The 18,107-nt window shown below is 39.0% G+C and overlaps 2 protein-coding genes across 3 annotated transcripts; one reads left to right on the top strand and one right to left on the bottom strand.

The window, feature by feature from the left end:
- The first annotated feature begins 92 nt into the window (after nucleotides 1-92).
- Nucleotides 93-7,161, top strand: LOC120719279 (rabenosyn-5). 2 transcript variants are annotated; one of them, XM_040008377.1, is made up of 12 exons: nucleotides 93-412; nucleotides 1,445-1,714; nucleotides 2,532-2,666; nucleotides 2,761-2,861; nucleotides 2,954-2,999; nucleotides 3,094-3,255; nucleotides 3,361-3,623; nucleotides 3,812-3,882; nucleotides 3,991-4,077; nucleotides 4,177-4,279; nucleotides 5,327-5,431; nucleotides 5,527-7,161. In XM_040008377.1, exons 2-12 carry the CDS (start codon nucleotides 1,552-1,554, stop codon nucleotides 6,640-6,642), a joined length of 2,352 nt encoding a protein of 783 aa, XP_039864311.1. In that variant the 5' UTR covers nucleotides 93-412; nucleotides 1,445-1,551; the 3' UTR covers nucleotides 6,643-7,161. The 2 variants fall into 2 exon arrangements, with proteins under 2 accessions (XP_039864311.1, XP_039864309.1); XM_040008375.1 differs by having other exon boundaries at nucleotides 1,426-1,714.
- A 1,502-nt stretch (nucleotides 7,162-8,663) lies between these two features.
- mrps25 (mitochondrial ribosomal protein S25) lies at nucleotides 8,664-13,237 on the bottom strand. Its single transcript, XM_040008393.1, has 4 exons — nucleotides 13,009-13,237; nucleotides 10,792-10,898; nucleotides 10,609-10,696; nucleotides 8,664-9,073 (listed from the first exon to the last, which is right to left on the bottom strand). The coding sequence occupies exons 1-4, from the start codon at nucleotides 13,140-13,142 to the stop codon at nucleotides 8,884-8,886; spliced, it is 519 nt and encodes a 172-aa protein (XP_039864327.1). The 5' UTR covers nucleotides 13,143-13,237; the 3' UTR covers nucleotides 8,664-8,883.
- Between the last annotated feature and the right edge of the window lie 4,870 nt (nucleotides 13,238-18,107).

The raw sequence follows: 18,107 nt of genomic DNA, 5'->3' as shown, positions 1-18,107 counted from the left end.
AAATATGTACTTACATTGCGGAGAAGTTTCCTGATGGAGCGCCAACCGCAAAATCAAGTTTTGTCCCTCCTCTCCTTCCATACCGACTGGATGTCAGTCACATGACCAGGCAGGGCTGCTGGCGCTGCTGTTGTGCTTCTGTCAGTGAAAACTCGAACTGTCAACAACACAGCTACTGTCGGGCTCATTTGTAGGCTAAGTGCAGATTTTTTTTTATCGCGTCCAATAGTCAGTAGGCATTTGTTTGCTTTTGTGCAGTTGGAAGTTTGTTAATGTCGCGTTTTTGAACAGCGAGAGGGGAGAAACGATTGCAAAAGAAGGCGAGAGCAGCTGCTAGCTTTCTCCTGCTAACGCCACATCCTCTGTGTGGTATAACGGCGCCCAAAGTTAGCCTAAATAATAAACAATAAAGGTAAGTCCTTTCATGGCTCGTATCCAGCTATCACTTAGTAAAACACCTCTGGTATGCAGCTAGGGAACCTAATACTTCCCGTCCAGTTAAGCGTTTTTTCCCGTTAAATGCGTGGGTCGACTTAAGCTAAGTTCAGCTATTATAATGCAGTTGTAATAGTAATTTATCTGAATGTGCATAATAGTATTCTAATCAATATTATTACCTTAAATGTAAGTATTAATTAATGTATTAATGTTTTTTAAGATGTTCAATACTCAGAGGAATGTATTTTTGTTTTTTAAGCAGCTTTAAATTGAGTTAAGTCAACACTTATGGATCATTCAAGCATACAAACATTCTCTCTTCTCAGACCAACAGTTTTGGTTCTGATTCAGATCATTATTTTATATGGAGGAGCCCCACGGAGAGGTATAATAGTGTCTAAAACCATGATTATGGGCTGCATTTCAGCCAGCTGTGTTGGGGATGTTGGCAAAATTGAATGAATCGTGAACTCAAAAAAGCATCACCAGATTCTGAGCCACCATGCAATAGAATCTGGAAAGCGTGTGATTGGCAGTGGGTTCATTTTTCAACATGACAGTGATCCCAAACACACACCTCTAATGCAGTAAAAGCATACCTGGATAGAAAAACACACACTGTCACACTATCAATCGTGGATTTGCCTCTGAAGAACTTGGACGTTAACAGTGTTGAAGCAGTGTGGGGGTAATTTTGACAGAGAATAGAACAAAAGACAGCCAACATACAAAGAAGAGCCTTGAATTTCTTGTAAGAGGCGTGGAGAAAAATTCCCGAAGATGACCAAAAAAAATTAAAAGAGCGTTTGCCTAAGAGAGTTCATCCTGTATTGAAGAATAAATCTGGTCATAACAAATATTGACTTACAAGCTTGTTAGAATTGTACAAACTACGTTTTTGCATTGCAAATATAAAGAAATGATCGGTGGCTCAAGTCTTTTGTTCAGTATTGTATGTGGCCTCAGTGTACTTCTCTCATTCCTCAGTATCCTGGGATTTTCTCAGGCATTATGGAGCTACTGTGGGGTAGGTTGCACACCCCATGAGATGTGGACCGAAGTGAGAACGTGCCACTTTGCACCCCCTCTGCAGCAGCACTGACACTTGTTGTCATGGCCTCCAGCTACCCGCCCCCCTTTGAGGGCACAGGTGAAGTAAAGGAGGGTTTTCTTTGCCCACTGTGCCTAAAGGACCTCCAGTCATTCTACCAACTCCAAGACCACTATGAAGAGGAGCACTCTGGAGATGACCGCCATGTTCGGGGACAGCTAAAAAGTTAGTAGCAGATTCTGTGTTTTACTCTTTGGCTACAGGGCTAATTTACTCCTGTTGTGTTCTAAAGACACAAAATCGTACAGTGTACTGTCTAGTCTGGAAAAAAAGGGCTTTTGAAAGGAAACCTATTATTATTCATTTTAAGTTTAGTATTATTATTTGTGGACCCTGCTAGTGTGACTAGTCACAAGTTAAACGTATTCTTGTTTATCTTATACTGGGTCTTGGGTCAGCTAGAAGTTTATCCTTTGTTAGAAGTGAAGAATTTAAGCTTAGATTCCTCTAAGAGTGTGGATGAGTCTTATATGGTCACTACAGGAGCTGTGTGCTGCAGATGAACATATTAAGTACATCTCATTTACATCATACAGAGCCAATAGTAGAAAAAAATATCTAGAGTCTGATCATGTGGCTTGTAGGGGATATATATATACACACACAATTTACATATAAAAGGAGAAGTATAAACAGTGCAATTGAATATAAGAATACTGCTGTACTGGATTATAGGAAATTGCTGTCATGATGAATTTGCAGTCCGTGTTGGCTGCTGCAACTTTCTACATAATAGGAATATGATTGAATTATGAAAAGGCCAGAAGGATGCATGTGCAGGTTGGCTTCATTTGCATATTAATAGTACTGTAATGAACTTGAAAATAGAAAAACGTGATAACAACAATCACATGTTGAAAGATGGATGAATAAACTGAAAATGTGGTCATTATAAATATTAACTCTGGATCAGCGTAAGAATCACAGTTTCAGGATACATTTACGCACTGTTTCATTGTACGTATTGTCTCACTGTTTTCAGGTTTGGTTCAGAAAGCAAAGAAAGCCAAAGATAAACTGCTGAAGAGGGATGGGGACGACAGACCGGATACTGGCAGTTATGAGTCCTTCTACTATGGTGGAGTGGACCCATACATGTGGGAGCCTCAGGAATTGGGTGAGACTGCAAAAACTGTCATCTGTAGCACTGCTAACCAACAATATTTGTTAATGCAAGACACTAAAAAAAATATTTTTCTTTTGCTTTTTAGGAGTAACCAGAAGTCATCTGGACTTGTTTAAAAAGCACCGGGCAGCCAGGATAGATCATTATGTCATTGAGGTCAACAAGCTCATCATTAGACTGGAAAAGGTTTGCTTACATTACCTCATTCAGACAATTTATTTTCTTCTGTTGCTGGAAATAAATTTGCAGCTCATTTACCATAAACTATGATGTTTTAGCTGACATCATTTGACAGAGCCAACTCAGATGCTGCTAAGATCAGAGGTTAGAGTTTTCATTATAACTCTGAATATTCTTTACATATGTAACAGTGCTTCATAAAATATTTTAAATAATAAAAATGTATCCCTCTTTGTAGCCATTGAGAAGTCTGTAGTGTCATGGGTGAATGATTCAGACGTACCGTTTTGTCCCGACTGCGGAAACAAGTTCAACATACGTAACAGACGGCATCACTGTCGCCTCTGCGGGTCCATCATGTGTAGGAAGTGCATGGAGTTTGTTCCCTTACCCCTGGCCCGTAAGCATGAACAAATACTTGGGAAATACAGAAAACTGTCAGATCTCAAAAGTCTCTCTATAAGTGTCATAATGCTGCATGTCTTTTTTATTTAACCTTCAACAGAGAAGCTTATCGCTGGGACTCGAGAAGCACTGTGTGTACCCGGAAGTCCCAGTCAGTCCCAGTCTCCACCAGCGGGAGGTGGCAGCAGCGGGATGGGCTCTAGGAGAGGCAGCATCAGCAGTTTGAGCAGTGTAACCTCCATGCTGGAGGAAAAGGATGACGAGAAAATTCGCTGCTGTCACCACTGTATGGACACACTTCTGAAGAGACAGCAGAAGTTAGAAGAGAAGGACCATGTGCCAGATATAGTGAAACTTTATGAGGTTAGTTTATCACTTTAATTCCTAATGTGAAGATCAGGTTCTTTATCTGTTCCCATTTGCATTGCGGTCGATTCTAAGAATTGTTTTGCAACCTCTTGAGTTTGCTTTGTTCTATCCTTCCTGTCATTTAATGTGTTTCTTGTGGAGCTTCCTGTTGTTTACTTGCTTTGAATTTGTCTTCCTGACAGAGGCTGAGGATGTGCATGGAGAAGGTGGATGAAAAGGCTCCAGAGTATATCCGAATGGCTGAGTCTCTCAAGTAAGCCACATTTAAAAAGTACTTCTTCATACTTTCTTATAACAGCTGCTTATTTTTCAGTTTGGAGAGATGGTTTTAGTACTTGCTATCATCTGTACACTTTTATAGTGCTGGAGAAACCACTTACAATCTTGACACTGCTGGTGGGTTAAGACTGGAAGTCCAGAAATACTATGAACTCATCGATGCTCTGAGGTATATGGCAGTCATGACTGGCAGCTTCAAAATGAAACTTTTGTCATGTTTGCCAACTATGCCATTATTAAAGATTAAATTGGCTTCTTTTCTTTTTAGTAAGAAGATCTTAACACTAGGACTGAAGGATGATCCACAACCACATCCGAAGGTGCTCCAGCTACAGAAAATGATCCGCTATACCGCCACGCTGTTTGTCCAGGTCAGGACAACTTCCACTCATACATAAAAACACAATTTGATTTGATTTGATTTGATATACCTTTATTAGTCCCACAAGGGGAAATTTCAAGGATGGATGAAGAAACACAATGTTTCTTCATCCTTCCTTGTAATGAAATTCTGGAGGAATGACCACTTTCCTGTACTTTAGCCAGCAGCTAAACTGCAGGAAAATTAATTAACTGCAGGCTTATAATAAAATTTGAAATAATGAGGTCAAAGAATGTAGAAGTGATCTCTATGAGCACAAAAGCTCCGTCTTCAGGCTGCTCTAAACACAGTTTCTCCTCTTGGCTCTATATTATGCTTAGTTTGATTATCTCTCATGTGGTCAAAGTGGGCATAGAAGACCCAACCATCTTCTGCTCAAACCTTCTGTTTGAATGAGTAAACCAATCAGAAGAAAGTTGGCTTGGAGGGGGGTGGAGCTAGAATGGCTTGGCTGCACTGACATGGCCCAATATAAGATAACTAAAAGTTATTTCAAACTTTGAATCATTCAACGCTCCAAGATAGCAGTAGCTAGAAATAAGAGTAACAGGGTTCTCTGTAGTATGACTATCATATACCAGAAATGATTTAACTGTATCAGTGTTTTTACTGTAATCTTAAAGGGATAGTCCATATAAAATCAGTTCATGACCTGTAGCACATTTTGCCTATTGCCATGTTCTTATCAGTATTACTTTACAGGAGTTCACTGATAATGAGCGATCTGCCAAGTCTGTAAAATCTGTTTCTGCTTCAGTCATCATATTGTATGTTGAGCTGATGAAAGTCTGCTGTTGTAAACAAAGCTTTTCATTGAGAGAAAAATGTATAATGTGTATAACCCATAATGTGTTGTACCACAAATATAATATGCTATATGTGCTGTAATGTTGTCTGGGGCTGAAATTTTTAAGAGCAGCATGTTTCCGTTTATCATTGCATTACAGTACATTTACACATTGTTTCTGCAACATATCTTCATCCTGGAATTCTTTATTTGTATGAATCTGCCCATTCTTTGTGTCTTCTGTTTCAGGAGAAGCTGTTAGGTCTGATGTCTTTACCCACTAAGGACAAATATGAAGAGCTGAAAGAAAAGAGGAAACAGGAACAAGAGAAGAGACTGCAACAAGAAAGACTGGTACGATTGTGTTCCTGTATGTTGTTACTATTATTTTTTTCCGCTGGACAGATGTGGCTAAATGTGTTAACCTTCATGTGATTCCTGCTCAACAGGCAGCACAGGAGGCTCTGAAGAGGAGGCAGGAGAGACAGGAAAGAAGCCGTCCACCTGTGAATGCCAATGGAGAGCTGCCACAGGCCCCCAGAGAGCCACGAATTACCAAAGCTGGTGGTTGGCTTCCCTCCGCGGACTCCGTCCACACACGTGGCGAACTGGAAGACCCCCTTCTGCAGCAGATCGAGAACATTCAGTCATTCCTTCGTCAAGCTCGGGAGGCTCAGAGAACAGACGAAGTGGCCATGTTAGAGGAGAACTTGCGCCAGCTGCAGGATGAGTATGACCAGCAGCAGACCAGTATTGCTCTTGCGCTCTCAGAAAAGCTTGCTCAAGAGGAGAGTTTGCAGCAGGGGGAGTTGCATCGCTTGAAGACCTGGGAAAGGGAGGAGAAAGAGCAATGGAGCTCCGCTGTAAACTCCTCCGAGCCATCCTATAAATGGGAGCGGTCTCTAGATATCACTCCAACTGGAGGTCACCAGGGAGAGGAGGACACACCAGCAGAGGAGCTGACTCCTAAGGCAGAAAGAAGTCCTCCGTCTTTTAGAGCATTCCCTGCTCTCACAAGCCAGGAGGAGTCTCCCCCAAGGTTGAGAAGCTTAGGAGGCCATGTAACGCCTCCTGGCGGTGAAGGCCAGAATAACACCTCCCTTAACCCCTTTGAAGAGGATGATTCCACACCCACCGAAGATGATCCATCTAATCCGTTCTTTGAGGACATCAAGAAGGACCACAAAGAGGTAACCAACGGAAAGAAAGAATACAACCCCTTTGATGAAGATGAAGATGCAGAGGAGGACAAACCGGCTGAGACTGTTTCACGCAACCCCTTTGAGGATGATGACACAGATGAAGGTAACCCATTCCTAGAGGCTTCAGGAAATTCTCCAGAAGTCTCGACTAACCCATTTGACGGGGATGACAAAGATGAGGTCTTGCCGGATGTGGACATGATAGAGGAGGAGCTGCTGCTACAGCAGATAGACAACATTAGGGCCTACATCTTTGATGCAAAGCTCAGCGGGCGTCTCGATGAGGTTGACCTTCTGACACAGAACCTAAAAGAGCTACAGAAAACCCTCCAGGAGCAGAAGAATAAGAATAAGAAGCACTGACACATTTCCCTCAAAATCCTCCTGATCACCTGCTACTTACCAAGTCCCACAAGGTTAGCTCACTTAATGCGACTTCTGAGCCCACAGAATTTAATTTGTGTGAGGTCTGCTGTATCACAAATGAAGTTCATGCCACAACAAAAATACATACAAGACTTCAGTAGTCATTTCCTGAATTTCCAAACATCTTCTTAGGCTTCCTTGCCTGTTTAGGTCAAGGGCTCAAATCTAATGCACATGTACAATTTTAGAGCACTGTGAGTAAAAGAGAATTTGTTTAGGCATGTCTGGAGCTATTTGCCCAGCTGTAAAAATGCAAACATGAACAAATGAAGATAAAACAATGTCACTTTTAACAAATGTTAAATGAGACCGTCAGATGGTTCTTCAGTAGAAGCTCTGAACAAAGTCAAAACGCTGCCATGGCTGCAAAGCTATAAAGATGAGCTCACACATCCTATCATAGCACTGCACTCCTATAGCACTGGCAGACCTGTGATGACCCCCCCCCCCCAAGATAAAAAAAAGATACTACAGAAACACACAGTGCTTCTTCTACCTTATTAAAACCTGCTGCCTACATGAAGCACAGTTCAACTTGAGATTTGGGTTTGTAGTTGGTAACTGACTACATTTTTTTCAGAAACTACTCCGCTCTCTCTGGAGAAATGGCTTTAAATGTCTTAAATTCGCAGACTTTAATGTGTAAAATCTGTTTCATTGATGTTTGAAGTCTTGTATTGGTGCTTCATTCTGTAGTAATTGTACTTCCTGCTTTTCATTTATCCCTTAGCAAAGAGCTAAAACGCACATTATTTTACATCCAACTTTCCCACAAATAACTCATAGTCCAAATGACCATGTTATTATCAAACAAGAAGTGGAATTTAACACTTACTACAAAATTTGGGGAGCCCAGTGTTTGAAGGAAAGAGATTATTTGACAAAGTTGTTATTAGTGTTTGAATTATAATTTTAGTCAATACGCCTGGACCAATTAGATTTGTAAGAGTAGTTAAAGATGCATTGCACAGAATTAAACCATGTATGTGGCCTGCCACTAAAAAAAAAAGTGTAGCTTAATGTTACACTGACTAGCAAACGTTTTAATTACAATTGTTGCAGTCAGCCAGTTAATTAACTCTTAAACTAAATGAAGGTGTCAAACCCGACTTTTTCATTTCCAAAATCTTCAGTTTATTGCACCTGCTATGTCATCCAATAAATATGCTGCATCTTATATAACAGGGAGCCAAAAAAAAAGGCTTCCTCAACCTGATGTTTTTTTGTTTTTGTTACAGTACAGGAATTTTGGCTGCATGTGTATGTTGTTCAGCTGGTAGCCCGGCATGTCAGACATCACAGCTAAGATCTGTATGTTCGGCTTGTTATCTGATCACTAGTTTCACCTGAAATGTCCATTCAGAGTTCATCCAACCAGTTCACCCAGCAGGTACTAAACACTATTTGCCAAGGGACACTGTAGGCATAAAACATCTAAAATTCACTGAAGTTCCATTGTGTAAGGAAGTCATTCATATTTGTTAAGTCTAAATAAATTCTTAGGTTAATTTCTTTTTCTTGGTCAAACATATATTAACACTACATGAATGCCAGCAAGTATTATCACCTTGAGTGCTGCTCTGCCGGTCCTAACATGACTCTCTTTTTGTGCTTTCAGTCTCCTCGTAGAGTTTTTTTGTGTTTGTAACATCTGCAGAAATTTTTTAGCAAAGCACGTGACCACCCTTGATGTTTTGACAGCGTGAATAACACAAGGAGATTCATTAATATTAATTGCTGATCTTTATCTTTGAAAGTAATTTAACATCTCTGCATTTAAATGAAAATATTTGAAATGGACACAGCGATTTAGAAATGTTAGGAAATTCCATCTCAGCACTAATAAAACTGTCTGCAGTAAAATGTGATTGCATTTTGGTTTTGTTTTTCCACTTTTCATGTGAGCATTGATTGTGAATACTTACATAGTGTGAACAAAATCGGCTGGTTAGTAAAGCTACATGAGAAAAATGGGTTTTATTTAAATGCTCACATCAGTCAGCCCATATACATCCATGCGAAGTCTTCAACAGGTCTCTCTGTGACAGATGATTGGTTCCTCCTGCTTCACAGTTGAGTGCCAGTCCTTTCATATAGTTATATAAACACCAAATGAAGCCACATAATCCCGTAATATTGTTCTGTAAATCTACAAAAGTCCACTGTCCTTCTCAGACTCTACTCCTGTGACGCTGCCATCTGGGCCTTGTATTTGCCCGTCATCTCTTTAGGCAGCGGCGTGGTGCCAGGACATGGCACCTGGCCCTCCACTTCACAGATGCACTCCCTCAGACAGTACTTCTTTGGCCCAAAGTTGGCGGGGTTGGAGGCTTGCATCTTAGCCAGAGCTTCAGCTTGTAGCACCTCTCTGTGGAGAGAGTTGAGTAAAATAAATATATGAACAGATCGCCTGGTCTTTGCTGGAGAAGAGTTTTTACACAGAGGACATTTGACACTGCACAGTAGTAAATGGTAAAACTAAAAATTGAGGAGTCCATCTTGCTGAAATCTCATTTCTACTCTTTAGAAGTTCCTTTGGCAGCAGTGACAGCTTTGGGGTTTCTTGTGCACACCTGGATTTGGGCAGTTTACTTGATTTTTCTTGTTAAATCCTTTCAATCTTTGTCAGATTAGATGGGAAGCATCTGAACTGCCACCATCAGGACTCCGCAGATGGTCTGTGGGCTCTCTGTGGACAACTCTTTGACTCACCAGTTTTATCACAGATTTCTGCAGAATTCAGATCTCATTTTCACTCTTTTTTTAATCCTAACATGCAGTGTGAACTGTGGGACCCTAAATATGCAGGTATGTGCATTTATGAACAATGTCTAATCCATTCAAAGAAATCTACACACACCAAGGATAATTACAGACCACAAGATGTGCCTGATTCATTTTGGAGGTACAAACAGATCCCTCGCAGTCAGAGAGGTTGTCCTCTTATAGACATTAGGAAGGAAAAATAAATACATTTTTCTTTACAGAGTATTGATTTGTTGTAAGCCTACAGGGAAAAATATCAATTGTATATAATTAAAGTTAATTCTGAAACACTATAAAATAGCTCAAAAGTAAGCAAACCTAAATATATTCTGATGTGAGCGTATGCAGACATCCAGAGGTGTGCTCGAATAGCCTATTTATCTTAAAAAGGTTACTAACTGAGGCAAATAACCTGGAATTATCTGCATGGCAGCCATAATAAGATCTGGTTGACTTTTCTAAATACAAAGGAAAAGTGCTTAAGTGCTTCCTTTATTACCTCCTTTAGGAGAGGATACACTGGATCGGAAGGAAGTGGCAGGTCACCATTAAATGCTAATGAACAGTGATTCTATTTCATGTTGTAACCTGATGATATGTTTTGAACCTTTAATGAAAGGTAATGTTAAACCCACAAGTGAATTATGAACATTATGCTGCTGTAATAAGATCTGCTTCTGATTGAGGTAAAAAGAATTTACATATAAAAGAAAGTCTACATGATCAAAGTGCATTTAAGGTGCACCACAGTTCTATTAGCATCACATCCATCATTCATTATGAATTCATGTTTATATCCAGGTTTATGTTTTTCTTTAAAATTCCAACTTTAGTATGTAATCATATTTTTTACTGTTGGTTCTCGTATTAGCTGTATGAAACAACACGATAGGAACACAGGATGAAGTAAGATGCTCATTTTGTAGTCCGTCTTCTGGACTTTAGTTTTAATAGGCAGACATCACAGTGTTAATTCAGACAGATCATCTAAGCAACGTGGTTCATAACTTCTTAGAAATCCTCCTCAGTGGTTTGCCACTGAGTTAAGAAAAGTTTTGCAAGGTATTTTTTCAAACTATTTGTTTCTGTTTCATAAAAGACGATTCACACTTTTAAAAAAATCCTTGTATATCTTACTCTGATTTGCCCAAAATCTTCTTAACATGTTGAGCAATCTGTTTGTGGTCCTTCCCCTCCACATCCACCATTACTTGTTCCCCGTCGTCTGGACAAAAACACAAAAGAAGATCAATCTAAGCCCAGTTTAATTTCTCCAGTATTTCGTATCAACACTACACAACAACACGTAAAGCTACACACCCAGGTAGAACTTCAGGAAGGATGACGGCGTCATGTTTTTGAACATCATAATTTGGACCCATGGGTTTTTGTACTGAATCTGAGGAATATTGAAGAACACAAACTTTCTGCAAAACACAGAGAGAGAAGACAATTTAGCTTCATTTAGATCATTACAGTTGTTATAGCTTTCTGCATTAAAAAAAAGTCAATCATGCTGTTTTTTTGTTTTTTTAAGTGTTTCTGGAAAACCTTCTGTATATAGTAAACTTCTGAGAAGTAAACTTTAACACAAAGTTGAATTAATGCAAAATCAACTGAAAACTATTGTGATAAAAGATTAAAGTAAAATTATCCAAAACTTGTGTTTTCTTTTAGGAAACTTTGAAGAATCTTGGATTTATTCTGTGACCTGGATATTTCCTTCAGTGCACATATTAAACAAATATGTAAGACTGCTGTCTTGCATTTAAACAATATCTCTAAAGTTAAAAACGTCCTCTCTCAAAGTAATGCTGAAAAAGTAGTTCATGCATTCTAAGCTCAACTATCGTAATTCGTTATTATGGAGTTGTCCTAAAGCAGGGGTGTCTAACTCCAGACCTCAAGAGCCAGTGTACTGCGGGTTTTAGATGTGTCCTTGATCCAACACAGCTGATTTAAGTGACTTAATTACCTCCTCAACATGTCTTGAAGTTCTCCAGAGGCCTGGTAATGAACAAATCATTTGATTCAGGTGTGCTGACCCAGGGTGAGATCTAAAACCTACATGACACCAGCCCTTGAGGCAACTGTTGTTGTGACTGAATTGAATTGCGTCTTTTATTTTGACAACGATTGCACACCTGTGGACCACTTATGTGCAGCCCTGTTTATAGTTTTCGGTGCATTTCAAATATTGTCCTTTCTGATGTTTTTTTTTAAAATATCTAAAGTAACATCGCTGCTATGAGGCCAGCTAGGATCCCTGTGGCCCTACAAATGATCCAGGATGGATGGGATGAAGAGCCCATCGGAGGCATTGACTCAGAATCTGACATCTCAGATATAGAGGACCCAGACTACTGTCCCCCCCACTGAACAAGGCCAGTCAGACACAGAGGAGTTCTCTGATGAGTCCTCTGAAGAGGAAATGGATATTGAGTCTAACACAATGAGCCCCTCTTACTGCTCTAGCCACAATATTCTGAATTAGTCGGCCAGGGCTTGAACCTGGGTTTAGTACTGTCTCCCCAATAGATGCATGGAAGATGTTCATGTCTGATAATATAATGGAAGAGGTGCTGACATGCACAAACATGGAGGCACGAAGAGTAGCCACAGACAGGGGAAAAGAGTGGAAAAATGTAATCAAACATAAGCTCCTCGCCTTAGTGAGAAGTAAGAAGAACGAAGTGAGAAGAACTGGGATGTACCAGTCGGTGTGTTTTTTGGGAGTCCTCTGCATAACCCATTGTACAAGGCCACTATGTCAATTCAAAGATTTGAAGATATTCACCGTTTCTTGCACTTTGATGACAAGAGGACCAGAACCTACCGACTGAAAACAAACCACATGGCTGCTTTCAGCTACATATGGGGCCTGTTCCTGGTCAACTGCAGGCAGAAATTCATCCTCAGTGATTGTGTTACAGTGGATGAACAACTTGTGCCTTTCAGAGGGAAGACCCAGCTTCTGCAGTATATGCCGAGCAAGCATAGAAAAGTGATACAAGTGATACAAAACTGCAATTTCTTAAAATTAATGAAAAAATAAATAAAAATGCAAAGGGCCTCATGGCACAAACATGTTTTATGAGGAATATCTCAAATATGAAAATATTACAACTCTTTGTTTTAAAGATTTTGAAGAATAACAACCAAGTTTATAGCAAAATGCATTGTTTCTATTTTGAGTCATTTTTGACCCCATTGGTAGGTTGTGCATCCAAGGGTTAATGTAAAAAAAAGGATTTGTATCTTTCACCATTTTTCTGACATTTACAACAATTCAAAGTGATAAACATGACTTGAAAAAACACGGTACTTTTCACAGTGATGCATATGAGCATACTGTCAGAGTAGTTATAAAGGATGACCAGGTAATCCACACAGCATTTTACCCCCTCTCCCCTGATCCACGTGTTTATGGGCTCAGGTTAATAAAACATGAGACACGTGAGATCTCAACAACAGCGTGGCTAAGTGTATAAAATAAGCTGCTTTTCTGCTCGTCTATTTCCTCGTCGATGCTCTGACCTTGCTCCGTCGCTGAGCTCGCCGTGTGTGTTATAATTCACTGTCATAATCTTCACTCTGTTTTTGAAGATGATGTCGCCCTTCTGGAGATATTCCAGGGTCCTCCTAATCGGAAACCTTCCTTTCATAGGCATCTTAACCTTTTTTATATTTACAAATTACCATTTAACAGCAAACTGCGCGTGCCTGTAGCCAAAAAAAGCACACTAACAGAGACGCGTTTTGATGACGTAGAAAGGTCGCTAGCCAAGCGACCAAAGAGTGATGGTAATTGTAGTTTTTGCAAGAACGCCTAAGCTACATTATTATTTTCCCGAATTGCTAAAATATTAACTTTTTAAACCAATCACTCTTTTGGCCAAAACTTATATTTTGCCTTATAACCTTTAAACACACTAAAACACAGTCTACACAACAGTTCATTTGTTGTAAGACTAACTACTGGAAGCAGAAGTTACAACAAAAGTCAACACAATAACTTTAAATTATTCACACTCATTGCTTCTGGTATGATGAAACCCGTAAGGGCCAGTTAATGTCAGCTAAGAACAGGAAACTGAGGCTACAGCTTAAAAAACTAGGCAATAGATGGTTAGAAAAAAAAACTTGTCTGGTTTTATAAATCTTAATTTCAGCTGTGATATTTGGGTGGTAGCGTTATAATATGGCATAAGCAGCATGAAACCATCCATCCTGCCTTGTATTAGCTGTTCAGGTTAATTCTAGTGTAATGGTGTGAGGGATATTTTTGTCACACTTTGAGCACATTATAGTACCAACTCAGTGTTTATACACCACAACCTACCTGTGTGTTGTTGATGACCATGTCCATTACTTTATGTCAACAGTGTATCCATCTCCTGAGTGCTGCTTCCAGCAACACACCACGTTGCAACGCTCAGATCATCTCAAACTGGTTTCTTGAACATGAAAATTAGTTCATCTCTATTTTAACTTCATATTTTTTCCATCTTTTGTAGAATGACTTTGGAAAGACTTGTCTTTAATTTCTTTTTTTTCTTTTTTTTTTTGAAGCAGTGAGCTTAGTGGAGTAATTTCGCCTGATTGTGTGTTGATTTGACAACACTGCGTGGTTCTGTGAATGCAGCTTAAATATTTTGTGTATAAAGTTTTGCAATAATCATTGAAGCTATGAAAAAGGTGTCTCTGTGCAGTTGTTAAAAACTAAGAGTAAATGCACACGGGAGAAATATATACAGTTTAAAAGATAATAAAGAGATAATCTTCAATTCAGATAAATACTTTATAGCTTTTCTCTTTTTTTGGAAACAGAATTTCTGTTTTTTGTGTCTTTTTGGGGTTTAGTTTGCTGTTGTTCAGTAAACTGTAGAATAAAATATTCAAGCAGACCCATTAAGCAGGTTTCTGCATTATTAATGCTTTTTTCACTCGTTATTTGATGGCTTTATTTTTATGGGGAAACATCTGTATTTAAAAGTGATGAAAGTAATAAGGAGAATGCTATGGTTCCTGCCTATATTGTTACTAAAGCCTAACTTCTATTCAATGGAACAGAAAAAAAACTGATATGTTCATACAGACTTCAACTTTTCCAGTTCTATCATCCATCTTCATCACAAATAACTTCAGTCGTGTTTTATTTCATGAATAACTGTTTATTTTGTTTAAAATGCGTAGCTTCAGAGAAGCTGGCCTCAGAGACTGGAATTCTGATGCGGGACTCAGTCATTAACACATTTCTTTTATATCTTTATCAGCGTGAGGTAGAAAGGTAGGGTTGTGACCAACTCGAGCAAAACATGAATGATTTTCTGATTTTCTCAATCTCAATGTTTGAACACAGACATTTTACATAAGGAAAAAAACAGTACTTTTACACAGTATAAAATCTTAACCATAAGATACTCTGGAAAAACTCTAATATCCTGTAATGTGGGAGCTGCTCATGGTAAATATTTTAAAGCCACAACATTTAAATCCACACTTTCCATACAGCATTTAATAAAATGCGCTTAAGCAACGTTTGCATGCATTGCAATGCTCTAGAAAAATTATAACAATGCTCCTTTTTAGGGCAGACAGCGACAAGATTAAAAAAACCCTGCTTCAAAACAACATGCACTCATTTTAATGAAATTACATGTACGAAGGTCTTTTCTCACCAGTGCCTTTACGAACAGTCCATATGGGTTTTAAACCCAAATATTACATCTGACATGTACTTCACAGAGACATAATCATAGCTGACCTATTTATACACCCATTATCATTCATGGTGCTGTGGATGCCTATTCAGAACCATAATATAAGAAGGTAAGCCAATGCATATCTCCTACGTAGTCTTCAAGACATCAATGCACTCGGGATTGGCTTCCCAGAAAATCTTTTTTTTTTCTCCATTTTTTTCTTTTAAATCAGGGAAACCTGCCCAAAAGTACTTTAAGTACACTTAGTATGCAACGAGCAAATTTGTTTACAACAAGTTAAAGTTTTTGGAAAACATACAAAACACAAAGTTTTAGTCAGCATGAGTGCAATGAAACACCACAAAAGCTGATTGATGTGCACGAGAATACAAATGCAAAAATAAAAAACAGTAGCATAGCTACACATAAGTCGGATTTTTAAACCCAAACATTTAAGGTAATCTAATTCCTTAAAAGAAATATTTAGCTGATGATAAATACTGTAAAAAAAATGAAGATAGAGAAGAATGGTTATGACACTGACAGGACAGAAGGAAACAATATGTAATTGATTGTCATAAAAGGGAAAATTGATGAGGTGATTGCACGGATTATATGAGGAACATACTCATAATAACCTAAAAATAATTGTACCACATAGAAACACAAGCACATAAAAAACCTCTGAGAGGTTTCTGTCGTTCAGTAGGGCTGCCACAAATGATTATTTTGATAGTCGACTAGTCACCGATTATTTTTGCGATTAGTCGACTAATCAGATCATGCATCCTTTGGACATAAAACGTACAGCTTATTGCACCAGCATGCATCTGCTCTTAATATAACTATCATTAGCTTACAGCTTTAAGTGTTTAAGGTATGTGCTAACTAAAAATAAAGACAAGATTAAAATTTATTAAATTTTAATGAAATTTGCAGATTGTTTCGGTGAAGTTTAATAAACTCAGCCGTCTGCTCCTTGCTATCTAAAATATAACAGGACACTGGAGTATATTCTTGAGCATCTCACACTTCTGATAATCAGTTGTCTGCTTGACGTTTATTCAGCTGTGTAAAAACTATAACTTTAATCTCAGCCTAACCGATTTACTCAGGAACAAATAAAATACTAAAAAAAAGCCAAACAATGACATTTTTAAGTTATCTAAGTGACTCAGATATCATGTTTAACCTGAGTAGCGAAAGACGGCGGTGGGTTTGAAAACGATTTGCCGGGAGTCCGGTGTTCTCACCGGCTCTAGTGAGCCTTGAACCCGTTAGCTATTGAGCTGGTGGGTAACAGACATCTCCGAAAACGTCGGAGCGCTTTTGAAAGTATGTCTTGATAAACTGAGCAGATATTTGAGGTTTACACAGCTACATTCTCGCCTGAAAATATCTTAAACGTTTATTTTGTGACCCAGAAAGAATAATAAGAGTAATATTAAAATTAACTAGCTGCCGCCATTGTTGAAAACTGAGCAGGGCTGCGCTATGAACTCTGGGGTTGTCTCCCAATTTAGGGTCTGCAGCCTTAAAGTACGCAGCCTCAACGATCCTCAAGGGCCGCGTACTCAAAGACCGCTAAGGCCGGAAGTGCGAGGCTTGTGTAATGGGACGGTCTAGCCTCCGTTGCGCTGATACTGTTGTTTGTCAATAAAGTTAAAAAAAAAAAAAAAAGCCTCCGTTGCGCTGCCCAGGTTGCCTAGCAACCATGATACTAACCACTGGAAACGTGTCATAGCTTTGTTTGACAGAAATGAAGGAGAAAATCTTTTGTTCATTTGTTTGTTTGTTTCTACATGAGCTTTGATCATTCTCTGTAAGATTAAGCTCAGCTATTAAACGGCGTATATTTTAAAGTAAAGGCTTTAAAACCAAGTTAGTACAAACGTCACTAATGTCACATAACTTTGCCGACATGTGGCCAACAGTAATGTTTAATGTTCTTTGTTATTAAACATTTGCACTTAAATAAGTGACATAATATTCAGTACTTAAAGTGTACTCTTCGGCCGCCCCTCATCCGCCGTTTTTTTCTGCAAATTTATCCACACCCATCGCCGCGCTATGCATTCTGGGATATGTTGGGCCACGAAGTCTACACTGCCACAGCCTTAAAATTCAGGGAAATGAAGGACGCATTTCAGGGCCGCATTTCGAGCAGCCTTTGAATTGGGACAGCCTTCGGCGCGCCGCTGTGACGTAATTGGCCTTGAAGTCCGTACTTTAAGGCTGCAGACCCTGAATTGGGAGACAGCCTGGGACACTGCTTCTTCTTCTTCGGGGTTTAACAGCAGCTGGCATCCTTGTACATGCAGTGCTGCCATCTTCTGTTTCAGTCTGTTATTACACTCTTAAATCCTACTACTTATCCCTGCGTCTTTTGGGATCTTACAAAGCTTCAAACGACGCGTCGACTATTAAATCAGTCGTCGACGATTTTAATAGTCGACGTAATCGTGACTAGTCGACTAATCGTGGCAGCCCTATCGTTCAGTATAATAAACAACATACGCTCCTCAATTTAAATGGCTAACTTGACTTATGAAACTTTTGTTATTGTAAAAGCAAAACTAAAAGAGAGGTGGTGCACTGAGCTGATTATGCGCTATGAGCTTGATTAATACTATGACATGCTATGAATACTTACTAATGGAGAACATAACTGAGAGTTTGTACCTTTATATACCTGACTGAGTTTCTCTAACTATAATTCGGATTTAACTAATTGAACAACTCCATTTTAATTTCAGTTGTGTCCAAATTAACAAGAAAAGCTCTTTTCCATACATATTGAAAACTCAATTCTTTTTAATGGCCTGTATCAGAAACATGCCAATTTTACTGCGCTGATGTTCAAAAAAAACTTCCCAGCTTTAAAGTAATCAGATGTCCTCCACTCTAAAGAGGTTTTTAAAGATCTTTTTC

The sequence above is a fragment of the Simochromis diagramma genome, unplaced genomic scaffold (assembly GCF_900408965.1).
Source record: "Simochromis diagramma unplaced genomic scaffold, fSimDia1.1 OVJJ01000545.1, whole genome shotgun sequence".
Classification (NCBI taxonomy): domain Eukaryota; kingdom Metazoa; phylum Chordata; class Actinopteri; order Cichliformes; family Cichlidae; genus Simochromis; species Simochromis diagramma.
This window is presented reverse-complemented; position numbering and strand designations above follow the sequence as displayed.